The sequence below is a fragment of the Prionailurus viverrinus genome, chromosome F1 (genome assembly GCF_022837055.1).
Source record: "Prionailurus viverrinus isolate Anna chromosome F1, UM_Priviv_1.0, whole genome shotgun sequence".
Taxonomy (NCBI): Eukaryota; Metazoa; Chordata; class Mammalia; order Carnivora; family Felidae; genus Prionailurus; species Prionailurus viverrinus.
In genome coordinates, this window is record NC_062577.1 from 61,964,551 (window position 1) to 61,980,085 (window position 15,535).

The window sequence follows — 15,535 nt, forward strand, 5'->3', positions numbered from 1 at the left end:
AATTATTTTATTTTATTTTTAAAATTTTATTTAAATCCAAGTTAGTTAACATATAATCTAATAATAGTTTCAGGAGCAGAAGTTAGTGATTCGTCACTTACATACAACACCCAGTGCTCACCCCAGCAAGTGCCCTCTTTTAATGCCCATCCTCCATCTAGCCCATCCCCCCACCCAACACCCTGCCAGCACCCCTCAGTTTGTTCTCTGTATTTAAGAATCTCTTATGGTTTGCCTCTCTTTCTGTTTTTATCTTAGTTTTCCTTGCCTTCCCCAACGTTCTTCTGTTTCATTTCTTAAATTCCACATATGACTGAAATCATATGATATTTGTCTTTCTCTGACTGACTTATTTCACTTAACATAATACATTCTAGTTCCATCCATGTTGTTGCAAATGGCAAGATTTCATTCTTTTTGATCACCAAGTAATATTCCATTGTGGATATATATATATATATATATATATATATATATATATCACGTCTTCTTTCTCCACTCATCAGTCAAGGGACATTTGGGCTCTTTACAAAATTTGGTTATTGTTGATAGCGCTGCCATAAACATTGGGGGGCATGTGCCCCTTCAAATCAGCATTTTTGTAGCCTTTGGATAAATACCTACTAGTGCAGTTGCCGGGTTGTAGGGTCGCTCTATTTATCTCATGAGCCACACTGATTTGTAAAGACTATCCCACTTTTGCAGTCCCGGAATAGAAGCAATGTAGTCTGCTCCTTTTAAAATACTTCTGGGTTTGGGGCGCCTGGGTGGCTCAGTCGGTTAAGCGTCCGACTTCGGCTCGGGTCACGATCTTGCGGTCTGCGGGTTCGAGCCCCGCGTCGGGCTCTGGGCTGATGGTTCGGAGCCTGGAGCCTGCTTCTGATTCTGTGTCTCCCTCTCTCTCTGCCCCTCCCCCGTTCATGCTGTGTCTCTGTCTCAAAAATAAAAATAAAAATGTTAAAAAAAATTTAAAAAAAATAAAATACTTCTGGGTTTTATTTCGTTAATATTTTCTTAAGAGGGTGCTGTCGTTGTCCTGTTTAGGTTTCCGAGGGGAATTGGCCTGCAATTTTCCTTTCTTGTAACTGCCTGGTGAGGTTTTGACACCAAGATTATGAGCGGGAGCTGCATGTTAGTTTCCTAGTGTCGCTGTAAGAAATGTCTACGGACTTGGTGGCTTAAACCAGAAAAAGCTATTCTCCAGTTGTGGAGGCCAGAAGTCCAAGTTGAAGGTGCTGACAGGGCCATGCTCCCTCTGAAACTTGCTTTTCCTCTTCTAGCTTCTGGTGACCCTGGGCATCTTTGGCACTGGTTGGGTTGTAGCTACAGAACTCTAATTTCTGCCTCCCTCTCTGTGTCTCTGGGTTTTCTCCGTCCCTGTCTCTTCAGAGGATGGTCCTAAATCCAGTGAGGAGCGTAATCCAGTAATCCAGCTTGACCTGAGTTTGAAATCCTTACTTTAATTACCTCTGCAAGGACCCTATGCCAAATAAGGTCACATTTAGAGATTCTGGATGGACCTGACTTTTTTGGTGGGGGGTGGGGGTCACAGTTCAACCCACCACATGGTGTATTTCCTTTGGGCAGGATAAATATTATCGTTCCCCTTAAATTTTCCACAGGGTTCCCGGGTGAAGCTCTCTGAGCCAGGAGTTCCTTTGAGGAAGGGTTCTTTTAAATTATATTTTTATTATTCCGTTCTCCTCCCCTTTTAGTAATGAAGCAATTTTTTTTTCTGTTCTTTAGTTGCTACCCTAGAAATGATAAAATACATCCTTGACTCACCAAAGTCTAACATTTATTCTCTTCCTGGACAAGACTTCATCTTCGTTTGAAGTTCCCCTTCTGATTTATGTGCCTTTTTTGATTTTTTTTTTAAAGTTTATTTCTTTTCAGAGAGAGAGAGAGAGAGACGGGGTGAGTGGGGGAGGGGCAGAGGGAGGGGAGAGAAGAGAGAATCCTGCACTATTAGCGCTGAGCCCAATGCAGGGTTCGAACCCACAAACCTGTGAGACCGTGACCTGAGCCAAACACAAGAGCTGGGCGCTCAACCGATGGAGCCACCCAGGTGCCCCTTGGCCATTATGCAATTTCATGTACGTTTTAAACATAGGAGACATATTGTTTTACGCATCAACATGTATTTACACTTCCCTACGTGTTTACAATTTTCTTTGTTCATATTTCCAATGCCTGTATGATATCATATAAAGACTAATTATGTGGACAATGAGGAAATATGAACATTTGCCTTGTTCTTATTTGCAATGGCGGTATGTTCCCATGATAAAGACCAGGGTACCGGGGAAAATTATCTAACACACGTCTACTGTCCGCCAGGGAACTCTCTAGGTCTTACCAGGACTGCTACCTTGCACAGCTCATGGGGACACTGCTCACAAAGGCTATGTGAGAATAACACCCCTGGAGTTTCTTGTAGATCATGCTTCCTGGCCTCATGCCCTAACTGAAGACACCAAGATACCAAAATGCACTAAGTCATTACAACTATGTTTAAAATAATTCCGTAAATCCAGCTTAAAATCCTGAAGGGAAATCTAGCAACGTGCTAATAGCCATGTTGTGTCAAAGTGGTAAGACTATAGATGGTTTCCTTTATACCTTTCTCTTTTCCCAAACTTTTTTTTTTAATTTTTAAATGTTTTATTTATTTTTGAGAGTGACAGCGCGAGAGGGGGAGGGGCAGACAGAGGGGAACAGAAGGTCTGGGGGCGGCTGGGTGGCTCAGTCGGTTAAGCGGCCGACTTCAGCTCAGGTCATGATCTCACAGTTCGTGAGTTCGAGCCCCGCGTCGGGCTCTGTGCCCACAGCTCGGAGCCTGGAGCCCGCTTCGGATTCTGTGTTTCCCTGTCTCTCTGCCCCTCCCCCGCTCACCCTTTCTCTCTGTCTCTGAAAACTGAATAACATTAAAAAAATATTATAAAAAAAAAGGTCTGAAATGGGCTCTGTGCTGACAGCAGCAAGCTTGACGCGAGGCTCAAACACACGAACCATGACGTCATGATCTGAGCTGATGTCGGACGCTCAACCAACTGAGCCACCCAGGCAGCCCCTCTCCTTTCCCAAACTTCTTAACTTCTCCCCCGTGCCTCGAAGTCGGTGGGACTCCTGGCTTCGATACTTCATGCACGTGCACGTAGGAAAGTGTTAAGTCTTTCTGAGCCTTAGCGTCCCCATCGGTGACGTGTCACTACGAGATTTAACAGAGTGGATATGAGCCCGATGTGGCATCTGCGGAAAAGTTCGTAAACTGACACCTCTGGATATGTGTGCCTATTGTTAAGTTCAGTACTTGGACGGGAAAGAGAAGTCTCAGGAAACCGTGTCAGAGGAAGGAATAGTACGAACAGCAGTGTGGGAAGGGATGAGCTCTGTGTGCTGTCGGTGACAGGAGCGAGACAGATCTTATGAAGACCCCGTTCCCTCCAGCTGCCCTGGTGGGAGCCACGGCGATGCCACTTCACCATGAGGAAGACTTTTAAGACATCTGGGAGGAGCTCATGGTGACGTGGGCTGCCTCACCAGACTGTGAGCTCCGCAGTGTCGCCTGGGGCATCCAAGCAAAGCCCCGAGAGCTGAATTCCAGGGAATTTAGAGGGACCTTTCCACCAGGGAAGGTGGCTGGGCCAATGGACTCTGAGATTGAATTCCAGGGAATTTGGAGGGACCTTTCCACCAGGGAAGGTGGCTGGGCCAATGGACTCTGAGATTGAATTCCAGGGAATTTAGAGGGACCTTTCCACCAGGGAAGGTGGCTGGGCCAATGGACTCTGAGATTAAATTCCAGGGAATTTGGAGGGACCTTTCCACCAGGGAAGGTGGCTGGGCCAATGGACTCTGAGATTGAATTCCAGGGAATTTGGAGGGACCTTTCCACCAGGGAAGTGGCTGGGCCAATGGACTTTGAGGGGCTTTCTAGCTCCAAGCTTCTGGACCTTGGGCTTCTCCATGGGGCGGATCTGGTGGAATCCACTGCCTGGCTGATTTCTTGCTTTCTTTGCTTCTCTTCTAGTCCATTCAGAAGAAACCTGATGCCCCGTCAGCTCAGGACCCCTGCACCACCATTTATGTCGCTGCCACAGAACCTGTCCCAGAGCCTGTCCAGGTGAGGAACCGGTCTGGGCCTCCTCTCTGCAGGGAGGGAAGAGGCCGTCTCCTGAAGTGGAGAAGGCAGACCCTGGCACGTGGGTCACCAGGAGCCTCTGTGGCTGCGGGACTTCCAGGAGACCCCTCCTGGATGCTCACCTGGGGACACAGCTCTCTCTGTTCCCTAGTGTTTCCCTGAGGGTTGTCCAAGAACCCCATCGGCATCGGCGTACATGTATTTGCTAAAAATTCATTTTCCTGGGGCTTTCTACCAGGTCAATCAGAATGTCCACGCTGAGTAACCAGGCATCTCTACATTAAACAGCAACCTCCCCAGGTGGTCCCAGAGCACTTTGACATTTGGGATTTGCATCTTGCATCCAGGAGTCCGGCTGCAGAACAGAATCACGGTGGGGGGGGGGGGGGGGGCCCATCCAGTGCCATCTCACCAGAAGGTCTCAGAGTGACACTCTGCCTGGCGTGAGCCCAGAGGACCCTGTGGCGTGTGGCCCAGACTGAGCCTCGCCGGCTCCCCCCGCTGCAAAATGACCATGGATTAAACTGGCTTGATGGGAACTATGCCTTTTCCTAAATGGACAGAAATTCTGGGCTGGAATCTTGGCTCTAGTGGGGCTCTACATTAAATAAAGCATTTTCTGAGACAATTGAGGATCAAAAGGCCACAGAAATGCTTCCATTCGCCCCCTGCCCCAAAGCTCCCACAGCCGGACAGACACCCGGAAATGCTGGGGAAGATGCCCCGTCTGTACCGGGACTCTATTCTGAGGACGCTATCCTATCCAATGGGGAAAGTGGACACAAGAATCTGGCTTTAAAAAGTTTTAAGAAAGAATACAGATTTTTAAAGAAGTTTTCTTCACCGAAGCAGTCTGTTATATTTCACATTTTACAGCAACCCCCCCCCCCCGAATTCTTCCATTCTTGTCTTTCTTTCTCTACCTCTTGAGTGCACTTGACCTAGAAGATGTCTTTGCCCCAAGTCCTTGTCTCCTCTCCCTTCCTGTGGGCTGCCATCTTTCCTTCTCGCTTTGGGTCTCATTAACCCTTTCTAAACCTCAGTAAATCAGAACATCTTGGCTTCTCCAAACCGTGACCCGCGTCCAACCTAGAGCAGAGCCAATGGCTTTCCTTACAAGGCAGGGGCAGGACACAGAGCAAAGGGGGGCATCTCTCCTGGTCTTCCCAGTGGTGATTGTTGATTGTGTGCGCACACCCGGGAGGGAGCTGGAGCCCCGGGGCGGAGGGGACGCTGGCAGTGGGGGACCCGAGGGCCGTCCGTCCCCGGCAGGTCCCCCCGCCACCTGATACCTGAGACCCTCTCTTTTTACTAAGCAGCACGGTTTCCGTTTGCAGCCTGTGAAGCCAGTGCCTGAACCCACAGACTTCTGTTTTGCCCTCAGGAACCAAAGTCCATCACAGTCTACGCCAGCGTGACACTGCCGGAGAGCTGACCCCAGAGACTCAGTGAAGGGACTTTCCGCAGCAACGTGGAGGGGCCCGGATAAGCACCGCGCGTGGCCCCAGGTCCCAAGCTCCCCGCGACACTGTGCACATCTGCCTTCTTCTCAGATCGACGCCCTGGTGACGCTTCTTCCACAGCCACCCGGGGGATGGACGAGGGGCCGAGGCTTTCCAAGCGCTCAGCCTGCCCCTCAGGGCTCAGGCCCGGAACAGAGACCTACTTGGTGCAGCTTTCCAGCTCTGTGGTGTAGCAGACGGAATGAGTCACGTGGGTCCCGTGAGCTCCGTCCTCCAGGAGTCTTGCCCCTTGCCTGGACCGGACGATAAGAGCCAAAGGCGGGAAGCTGGGGCCCCCAGTGCCTCCCAGGCAGCTGCCCACCAGCCACGAAGCCTGGGACAGCTCACGTGCCCATGCCTGGTCCTGGGAGCCGACCCCGCTCCCCACGCAGCCCCGATCAGGGCCCTGTGCCTCACTTTCCCCCTCTGGACGGGCAGTGAAGGGTGAACTCCTTATTATAGGTAGAACACTCTGGGATTATTCTATGAAAGAAGCTAATAGAGTCAGTACTTTATTTGCAAAACCCAGAAGCTGAAGGGTCAATAAACCAACAGCAAGACTGTGAAGTCTCTGAGCTTTGAATAATGGAAGGAAAATCACCCAAGAGTCTCAAAAAACTACAGGGTATTTAAGTATAATATTATAGAACATATATATATATATACTTATATATGTGATATTTAAGTATTTAAGAACTCTGAAAAAATGTCCCATGCAGATGGCATTAGGTTTAAAGAAACGTGGCGAGAGTTTGCGATGACACCGTCACGGAGGAATTCAGAATTATCAGAAGTGGCCCCAGGCTGATCTTTCACTTCTCCAAATGATTTTTGAGTCCCTATTTCTCTGTTGGCTCCATTGAACAGCAGTGTCGAGCCTCAGCAGAGACCCTCTCGCCACGTTCTGAAGCCATTTTATACCCACAGGGTCCTTACCAGGCACCCGTGCCCCACCCCTCCTCACGCAACATTTATCCCGAAGTGGGAAATGAACATATTGTGACCCAACAGCTACAAGAAATTCCACGCTTCCTGACTTCAATTGCAGGCCAGAGACAGAAAGTGTCTCTTTCAGTAAAGTCCTATTTTCTTCCTCTTCTTGCTCTCAGACAGGCCTTCTTCAGTTTAAGCTCTTTTTTTCTGACGGGTTCTTCTATGACCTTAGTGAACGTGGGTTAGGAAATCACCAGCGATCTCACAAGCATATAACGAGGGTCACCGACTGTTCAGCTCAAGGACGCTGAGTGCCAGGGGCACTGCTCTCGTCCTGATGGAACTAGACCCCGACTCCGCCACCCCCTCCCCTGCCTCAGTTGGACTCAGCAACCCAATAACGGCCGGTGCCCCGTCTGCACCAAGGTGACCTCCTCCTTGTCTCTTCCTTTCTTGTGTCTAGTTCAGAGTTGGGGCCTGAGTGGCCAGTTCTAGGTCACACGCCCATGTCCTACCTCCAAGGGAGACTGGGAATTGAGTATCTGGAACGTTCCATTTTCGTAGTGCTTGGTGGGCTCTCCCTCTTAGGAGTTAGGAATTCTGCAAACACAAGCAGTGGGATTCAATTCTGGGAAGGCAGAGAAAGAAAAAAAAGAGTTCGCTACACCACCCTGGTATACACTGAGGCTCGTTGGCTGTCTATTCTCCAAAACCAAGGGAGCTACTATCAGGGATTTGTAAACTCTGAGGTTATGAGCACTCGGTCCTTTACTACGACTCACACTGTTCTAGCAGATCGGTTCCCAACACCTGGGTTTTTCCCGTGGCCGAACCCCAGCCGGTGGAAGGAAGGAAACAAAGTGGGGAAGAAGAGACTATCCCCTCAAAATTCCCAGACCTGGGCTCAAGACCTCACTGAGGAGGATGGCTGTGCCGTGCGGACTTTCAGGCCGACCCTCGAATGACATTTGACGTCCTGTTCTGCACCGTCCAGGCTCCGCGTTCAAGCCGGAAAGCAGAGAGCCCTCAGCTCACACCCTTCCCCGAAAGGCACTGTTGCTGGGCTGAAGCGTTCCTTTTCCTCAGGCCTAAAGATGAAAAAAGTCCAGTTTCCCCGTGTTTCTTCTCTCATGTCTTCTTTTGACTGAGCGTATCTGAATTCTGGAGAACTCAAGAGGAACAGACCATTCTCGGGCTTAAGGGACTGGTGGTGCTCTACAATACGGGCCGGTGTGGTCCCAGCCTGTCCAGGACACTCACTCTGGCCACTCGAGCCGATGTGCTGGTAAAGGGTGCATATGGGGGCTGAAGGACCACGATGACAGTAAGTTACGTCTCTTCCTGAGTTGTTGTTTCTACCTCCTGGAAATGAATAAAATTCAGACAATCCATCAAGGAACCTGCACTTTTGTCTTGTGTCACCTGAAGGATTCATAACGTAGCAGTATGGCAAGACACGTTCCACAGACTTGTGTCTCTAAAGCTATGAAGCGCTGAGGGTGTCTCATTTGGTTTGATGAGGTGGGAAGCTGTCCCTTTCCTAGGGTGTGGGCAAGGGTTTTAGCTCAAGGTAGGAGCCACCCTCCCACAGAGACGAGAGCTGCGTGGGCTCACACCTGCTCGTGTTCCCAAGGGGAGCTTTAAAAATATATACTGATGCCCAGACCCTATCTCAAACTCAAACGAAATCTGGGTTCAGATTCACAGAACCACCTCCTTAGAACCAGAAAGGATTTTGTGATGAGTTCCCCACAACAGCCACAAGGGGGAGACATAGCAATACAGTCCACCCCACACCAGCATCCCCCACACCGCTTCTGGTCTAAAGGATCAGGACTGAGTCACAGATTCGCCGCTGAAGCTGTGGCCGAATCCTCATCAGTTCCCAACACTTGCGGGCTGGAGGGAGAGTTGACCCCTTACGTTAGAGATAAGGAAGCCCATTGTGAACTGACGGCCAGCGCTAGTCAAGGTTCGCCGCAATTAGTTTCTGTCACAGAAGACTCCTAATTTTATTCAACGCTTCCCTCATTCAACAGAGTTATTAAGTTCCTACTAAGTGTTAGAACTTGTCATCTAGGGGGAGATACAAAGGACACAGACAATCGCAGCATCATGATAGGTAGAGGAGCACATGATGCTCTGGGATCCATGGGACGATAAAGGAGATACTGTTAGTAATTACAACGGGGCAATGGTTGGGCAAACCAGAATGTGTTAGTCACCTTAATGAAAGGGATGCTCAGGAAGCTCATAGGAGGTGAGCCAGACTCAGAGGGAGGAGTGAGGAGATAGGCTTATTTTAGATAAAAAGTTTGAAGGAACAATGAAAATGTAGAAAATTTCCAGCCAAAGATGAAACACTGCAGCTCAGAATTAAAAAAAAAAAAAGAATCAAGATATCAGAGTTACCTTTACTGCAGTCACACTTTGGAGTTGAGAATTAGATGAGAGGGGGGAAAAAAGCATAATTTATGCAAATATTTATGCAAATAGTCAACACTAAATGTGTGCAATTGTTCTGCAAAATTTTTTTTTTCTTTTTTTTTTTTTTTTTAATTTTTTTTTTTTCAACGTTTATTTATTTTGGGGGCAGAGAGAGACAGAGCATGAACGGGGCAGGGGCAGAGAGAGAGGGAGACACAGAATCGGAAACAGGCTCCAGGCTCCGAGCCATCAGCCCAGAGCCCGACGCGGGGCTCGAACTCCCGGACCGCGAGATCGTGACCTGGCTGAAGTCGGAGGCTTAACCGACTGTGCCACCCAGGCGCCCCGCTGTTCTGCAAAATTTATACTCTTGATGACAGTACATTAAAGTTCCTTCTTTCCCTTTCCTCAATAGCAATTGATATTAGCCAATTTTCTTGGCCAATCACATATGTGATACAACACAGTTGGGTGTGGGTTTTTTTCAATGTTTATTTATATTGAGAAAGTGCGTACGCATAAGACAGTTGGGGAGGGGCAGAGAGAGAGAGAGAGGACAGAGAGAATCCCAAGCAGGTCACGAGACTCAATCTCCTGACTGTGGGATCATGAACTGAGCCAAAATCAAGAGTCAAATGTTTTCTGGCTCTTGATCTCGGCTCAGGTCATGGTCTCACGGTTTGTGAGTTCAAGCTCCTTGTCGGGCTCTGTGCTGATGGTGAGGAGTCTGCTTGGGATTCTCTCTCTTTCTCTCTCTGCCACTCATTCTCTCTCTCTCTCTCTCTCTCTCTCTCTCTCTCAAAATAAATGAGCTTAAAAAAAAAACTTTATAAAAAATTAAAAAAAAAAAGTCAGACATTTAACCAACTGAGCCATCTAGGTGCCCCATAACACCGTTGTTTTAATGTTCATTAAAATTATGTCTAATTTTTAGACATGAATTTATGTCTCTTTGTAGATTATAACCTCTTTGAAAATATTTTTAAACTATTTTTCCAGTTCACCATTATAATAAAAATCAATTTGTCATCCAACGTATTAATATTTCAAAAAATCACAAGGTATTAATTAGTTAAGTGCCCTTTAAAATTTTTTTTAATGTTTATTTTTGAGAGAGAGACACAGAGTGAGCGGAGGAGGGGCAGGGAGAGAGGGAGACACAGAATCCGAAGCGGGGCTCCGGGCTCCAAGCTGCCAGCACAGAGCCCGACGCAGGCCTGGAACTCACCAACTGTGATCATGACCTGAACTGAAGGCAGACACTTAACTGCCTGAGCCACCCACGTGCCCCAGTTAAGTGCCCTTTTAAATCTCAAACATTCCTTGGCTTAGATGATAAGTTATATGATTATTCCAGAAATAAGAGAGTCAAGGATTGTCCAGTAGAGTTCACAGTGTGGAGATCGTTCCAGCTTACTGAGAGAAATAAATGCTACTATTTCATTTTGTTAGGCAGTAGGGATATCAATACTAATTAGTTCTTTTTTTTTAATTTTTTAAACTTTTATTTATTATTGAGAGACAGAGAGAGACAGTGTGAGCATGGGAGGGGCAGAAAGAGAGAGGCAGACGCAGAATTTGAAGCAGGCTCCAGGCTCTGAGCTGTCAGCACAGAGCCCGACGGGGGTCTCGAACTCACAAACCGCCACATCATGACCTGAGCTGGAGTCAGCTGCTTAACCCACCGAGCCACCCAGTTGCCCCAACACTAATTAATTCTTATTACTGATAGAAAAATACAGCTTTGGATACGTTTCTTCAAATGCAACGTGTAGTCACTAACAGAACCGATTTGTTTCAGGATTTAGGCCACGCTGTTAAGGCAATACAGCGTATTGGCAAGAGAAAGAATTTTGCAGTAGAAGCAGTGACGTCTGGCTGACCAGTTTGTGGGATGTAAAGCAGGTAGCTCCTCCAAGAAGAAACTAGAAGGAAACAGTGCAGTGAGCTGGCCCAGATGCACCCTCATGACCGTGTTAAGCGGCCAGGTTAATTTGAATAAAAAGAAACACTGGCCATCCTTCCGGCAAATTCCAATTGTATTTCAAGCGATTTTTGTTTCATGAATGCAAGTGCTGTGTTGTTACGTGCCTAAAAGTTTTTGATCACTTTTAAGCAGATTGTTTGTGCCTTTTATCAGACCACACGCTACAGTGAGCTTTTTTTTTTTTTTTTTTCCTTTTTGGAGAAAGAGAGAGACAGAGCACAAGATGGGGAGGGACAGAGAGAGAGGGGGAGCCGCAGAGAGAGAGAGCGAGACACCGAATCCGAAGCAGGCTCCAGGCTCCCAGCTGTCAGCACAGAGCCCGACCCGGGGCTCAAACTCATGAACCGTGAGCTCATGACCTGAGCGGAAATCGGAGGCTGAACCGACTGAGCCACCCAGGTGCCCCACCACTGTTTTCTAATATCGTCTTAGCCCATTCGGGCTGCTGTGACAAAATACTGTAAACTAGGTGGCTTATAAACAACAGAGATTGCTCTCTCGTGGTTCTGGAGGGAAGAAAGTGCCAGATCACGGTGCCAGCAGATTGGTATGGGGAGGACCAGATTCCTGGTGTGAATGGCTGTCTTCGCACCGTGTCCTCACACGGCGGAAGGGGGAGGATGCTCTCTGGGGCCATTTTTATAAGGGCACAATCCCACTCATGAGGGCTCCATTCAAATCACTTTCCAAACCACCCCCCCCCCCCCCCCCCCGCCAACTTCCCACCTGATAGCATCACATTGGCGGTTAGATTTCAACATATGGATGGTAGGGGGACATGAACATTCATCCACAACCGCCATTTTCGGTCCACATACACCAGCAGCATTGCAAGAGTTTCGGTGCTTCCGTATCCCTGCCAACACGTGATGTGGCGAGTCAGGTTTCTCCAGAGAAACAGAACCAATTGGATATATACACATATAGCCAGAATGGGGTTTATCCTAAGGATTTGGCTCATGTGATGATGGAGCCTGAAAAGTCTTACAGCCTGCTGTCTGCCAGTCAAAGAGGCGGGAAAGTTGGTGTTGTACCTTCCAGAGTCCAGGAGCACCGATGTGCAATCCCCAGGCAGAGGGCAGGAGGCCGATGACTCTGCCTTACTCCATGCACCGATTCCCGCCCATGCTAACCTCCCCCAGGAACACCCTCCCAACACACTCAGAAATTGTGTCTTACCAGCCCTCCGGGTATCCTGTGGCCCGGTCAGGTTGACACATGAAATTAACCAGCACAGTGAGTTGTTGTTTTATTTATTTTTTTCATTTTACCCATTTTAAAGGATGTATAGAAGTACCTTACTGTGGTTTGACTTGATTTCCCTGATGGCTAAGGACGTTGAGCATCTTTTCACGTACCTGTTGGCCATCTGTGTGTCTTCTTTAGAAAAATGTCTATTCAGATCTTCTGCCCATTTTCTTTAAAATTTTTTTTAACGTTTATTCATTTTTTTGAGAGACAGAGTGTGAGTGGCAGAGTGGGAGGGGCAGAGAGAGAGGGAGACACAGAATCCGAAGCAGATTCCAGGCTCTGAGCTGTCAGCACAGAGCCCAATGCGGGGCTCGAACTCAAGAACCATGACATCATGACCTGAGGTGAAGTCGGACGTTTAACCGACTGAGCCACCCAGACGCGCCCCCCCCCCCATCATTTTCTGTCTGGATGATCTATGCATTGATGTAAATGGGGTATTAAAGTCTCCTACTGTTATTGTTTCGTTGACAATTTTTTCTTTTAGGTTTTTTTTTTCGTATTTACTTTATGTATTTAGGTGCTCCTATGTTGGACGCATACATTTTTATAAATGTTATATCCTCTTGCTGGATTGTCTTCTTTATCATTATGTAATTTGATGTCTATAACTTAAGATGTAAAGGCATACACAGATGGAAGGTGAAGGGATGGAAAAAGATATTCCATGCGGGTGGAAACCAAAAGAAAGCGGAAGTAGCTATACCTATATCAGACAAAATAGTTTTTATTTTTTTAATGTTTATTCATTTTTGAGAGAGAGAGAGAGCACGAGTGGGGGAGGTGCAGAGAGAGAGGGCGGTGAAGGATCCAATGTGGGTTCAGCGCTAACAGCAAACAGTCCAACGCTCGAACCCATGGACCGCGAGATCATGACCTGAGTCAATCAATGATCAGACGCTCAACCAACTGAGCCACCCAGGCACCCCGGACAAAACGGACTCTAAAAACAAAAGATAGTGTATATGCAGGTGTAATATTTTTTACTCTATTCTGCTTTGCTTTATTTATTTTCCTGGGAATGTAGCCCCTTCCCTCTGCATGGCAGTGTGAGGGAGAAGCTGGAGCCTGCTTCAGATTCTGCGTCTGCCTCTCTCTCTCTGACCCTTCCCCACTCGTGCTCTCTCTCTCTCTCTCTCTCAAAAATAAATAAACATTAAAAAAAATTAAGCTGGAATAGGATTCATCTGTAATTAACCTAACCCCTCACCTCCTTCACCACCCGTGCCTTTTAGATCTTGCTGATATTTGAGGTGGGACAATGTTGGGTTGCAGTTTCCATACTTTTTTGTTTTCTTTTGTACTAAAACTCTGGAATCCAACTATTATGAAATACGTGATACCATACAACTTGCCTCTGATTTCCAGCCCCTCCTCAGTGCCACTTTCTCAGCAAAATTCCAGAGGGGATGGGACTCGTTGGGCAAGACAATTTGGTCTTGCACTGGGGGCTTCCAAATTCCAGCCTGTCTTGCCAGCCCACACCATCACATAAATTTCATCTCATTTGTCTTTCTCCTCAAAGTCTCTGTTTTTGGCAGACTCTCTCTTCTGCTGGTCTCTACCCCAGACCAGATCCTGCCCCAAGTCTTGAGCTGTTTGGCTCTCTGCTCAACTACGAAGGGCATATTTTTTCACCGGAATTCAGTCCATCAAGGTTTTTTGTTTTTTTTTTTAATTTTTTTTTTCAACGTTTATTTATTTTGGGGACAGAGAGAGACAGAGCATGAACAGGGGAGGGGCAGAGAGAGAGGGAGACACAGAATTGGAAACAGGCTCCAGGCTCTGAGCCATCAGCCCAGAGCCCGATGCGGGGCTCAAACTCACGGACCGTGAGATCGTGACCTGGCTGAAGTCGGTCGCTTAACTGACTGCGCCACCCAGGCGCCCCCCATCAAGGTTTTTTTGCATACCTTGTACGTCCCGTAGAAAATCTTGATTTTTATTTTGTTGTTGTTGTTATGGGATGGAAGGACTTGTGTATCTTTCTGCATCATATCAAGAGACGAAGTCTCAGAAGTTAGTATCTTCTTGATAAAAATAGCCTAGTTGTCAGGCAATAAGGCTGAAACACAGAGATAAGACACCGGTCCATGCCCAACAGGAGATAAATCCCTGAGTAATGTACCACTCTAGGATTTTTGAAGACATAGACATGAGACCAAGCAAGGGCTGTGCACTGTAAGGGAAGATTGAGCATCTTACAGAGAATGAAGACGGAAGAAAGAGACTACAAAGTCGGCTTTTCAGCAGCTCTTGGCAACCTCATACCCTTTCTTCTTTCCTCCTTCTCTGTGCCACGGATACGTGATTGATGTGTGTTTTTGCACGTGCAGCAATTACATATTTCAGGAAGACCTCGTGGGAAAAATATGAAAGTAATATGGTTCAATCTTGTGAGTGAAATACTCAATTTGGGAAGTTTCATTTTTATTGTCAATGTTTCTTCAATGCCAGACAGCTGCCTAGCTCAGCACGTGCTACCTTTATGTAGATAAAGGAAACCAACTACTCGATTTTGGCCAAGTATGTATGAAGAATGAGGAGGAGGATAGGTCGATGAATGACCCTGAAGGCCCAGGAAGGGGCTAAGGACTCCTCTCCATGGGAAAATCTTTACTTAGGTCTCAGGGGCCATGTCCTCTGTTTCCCCAGCACTCTCCAGAACTGCTGCATTCGGGTTTAAACTGCTTGGCTTCTGGGCCCCAATATTTATTCCCACCACCGCTCCCTGACACCCCACACCCCTACGAGGTCCCTGATATTCTTCTAACAGGGAGTGGGAGGTCTCTACCAGAGAACAGTCAGTCCTGTGTTACATCTGGCTCGATCATAATGTAATTATATTCATTATATTATATAGTAGATGCATTGTGTACATAATATATAATGTATATAATCAACATAAGTATACACAAAACAATTATATATAGTAGAATTATATATAATCCTATTATATATGATTACATATAACTATAATTACATAATGTGAGTTGTTACCATTTTTAGACTCCTATCGTGTCAACACATTCTTCCTATTCCGTCTTCCCCTACCGCCTTTCGCCCAATAATGCGAACTTGCTTTTCAGGTCTGCCCCAGCTGGACTCTCAGCTCCTCTAGAAAGCCTTCCCCACACTCACCTTGCCTGGGTTAGAGACCCCTGCTGCTCTCCCAGTCCCCCGGATTTTCTCTATTGCGACACTTACCATCCTCTGTGGGAATTGCGTGTTTAATGGTTGATCTCCCCAGCAAGAACCTCGAGCTCCACGAAGGGAGAGACATCCGCTGCT

The 15,535-nt window shown here is 47.2% G+C and overlaps 1 protein-coding gene across 3 annotated transcripts in view; it reads left to right on the forward strand.

The window, feature by feature from the left end:
• Positions 1–6,206, forward strand: part of SLAMF1 (signaling lymphocytic activation molecule family member 1) — a 34,142-nt gene extending 27,936 nt beyond the window's left edge. For 2 of the 3 annotated variants that reach the window (XM_047840963.1, XM_047840966.1), the window contains 2 exons: positions 4,034–4,126; positions 5,482–6,206. In XM_047840963.1, the coding sequence (XP_047696919.1) occupies positions 4,034–4,126; positions 5,482–5,562 (174 nt within the window). In that variant the 3' untranslated portion in view covers positions 5,563–6,206. The remainder of the gene's footprint in view (positions 1–4,033; positions 4,127–5,481) is intronic. The other variant, XM_047840964.1, reaches the window with a different exon arrangement.
• Positions 6,207–15,535: the final 9,329 nt, after the last annotated feature.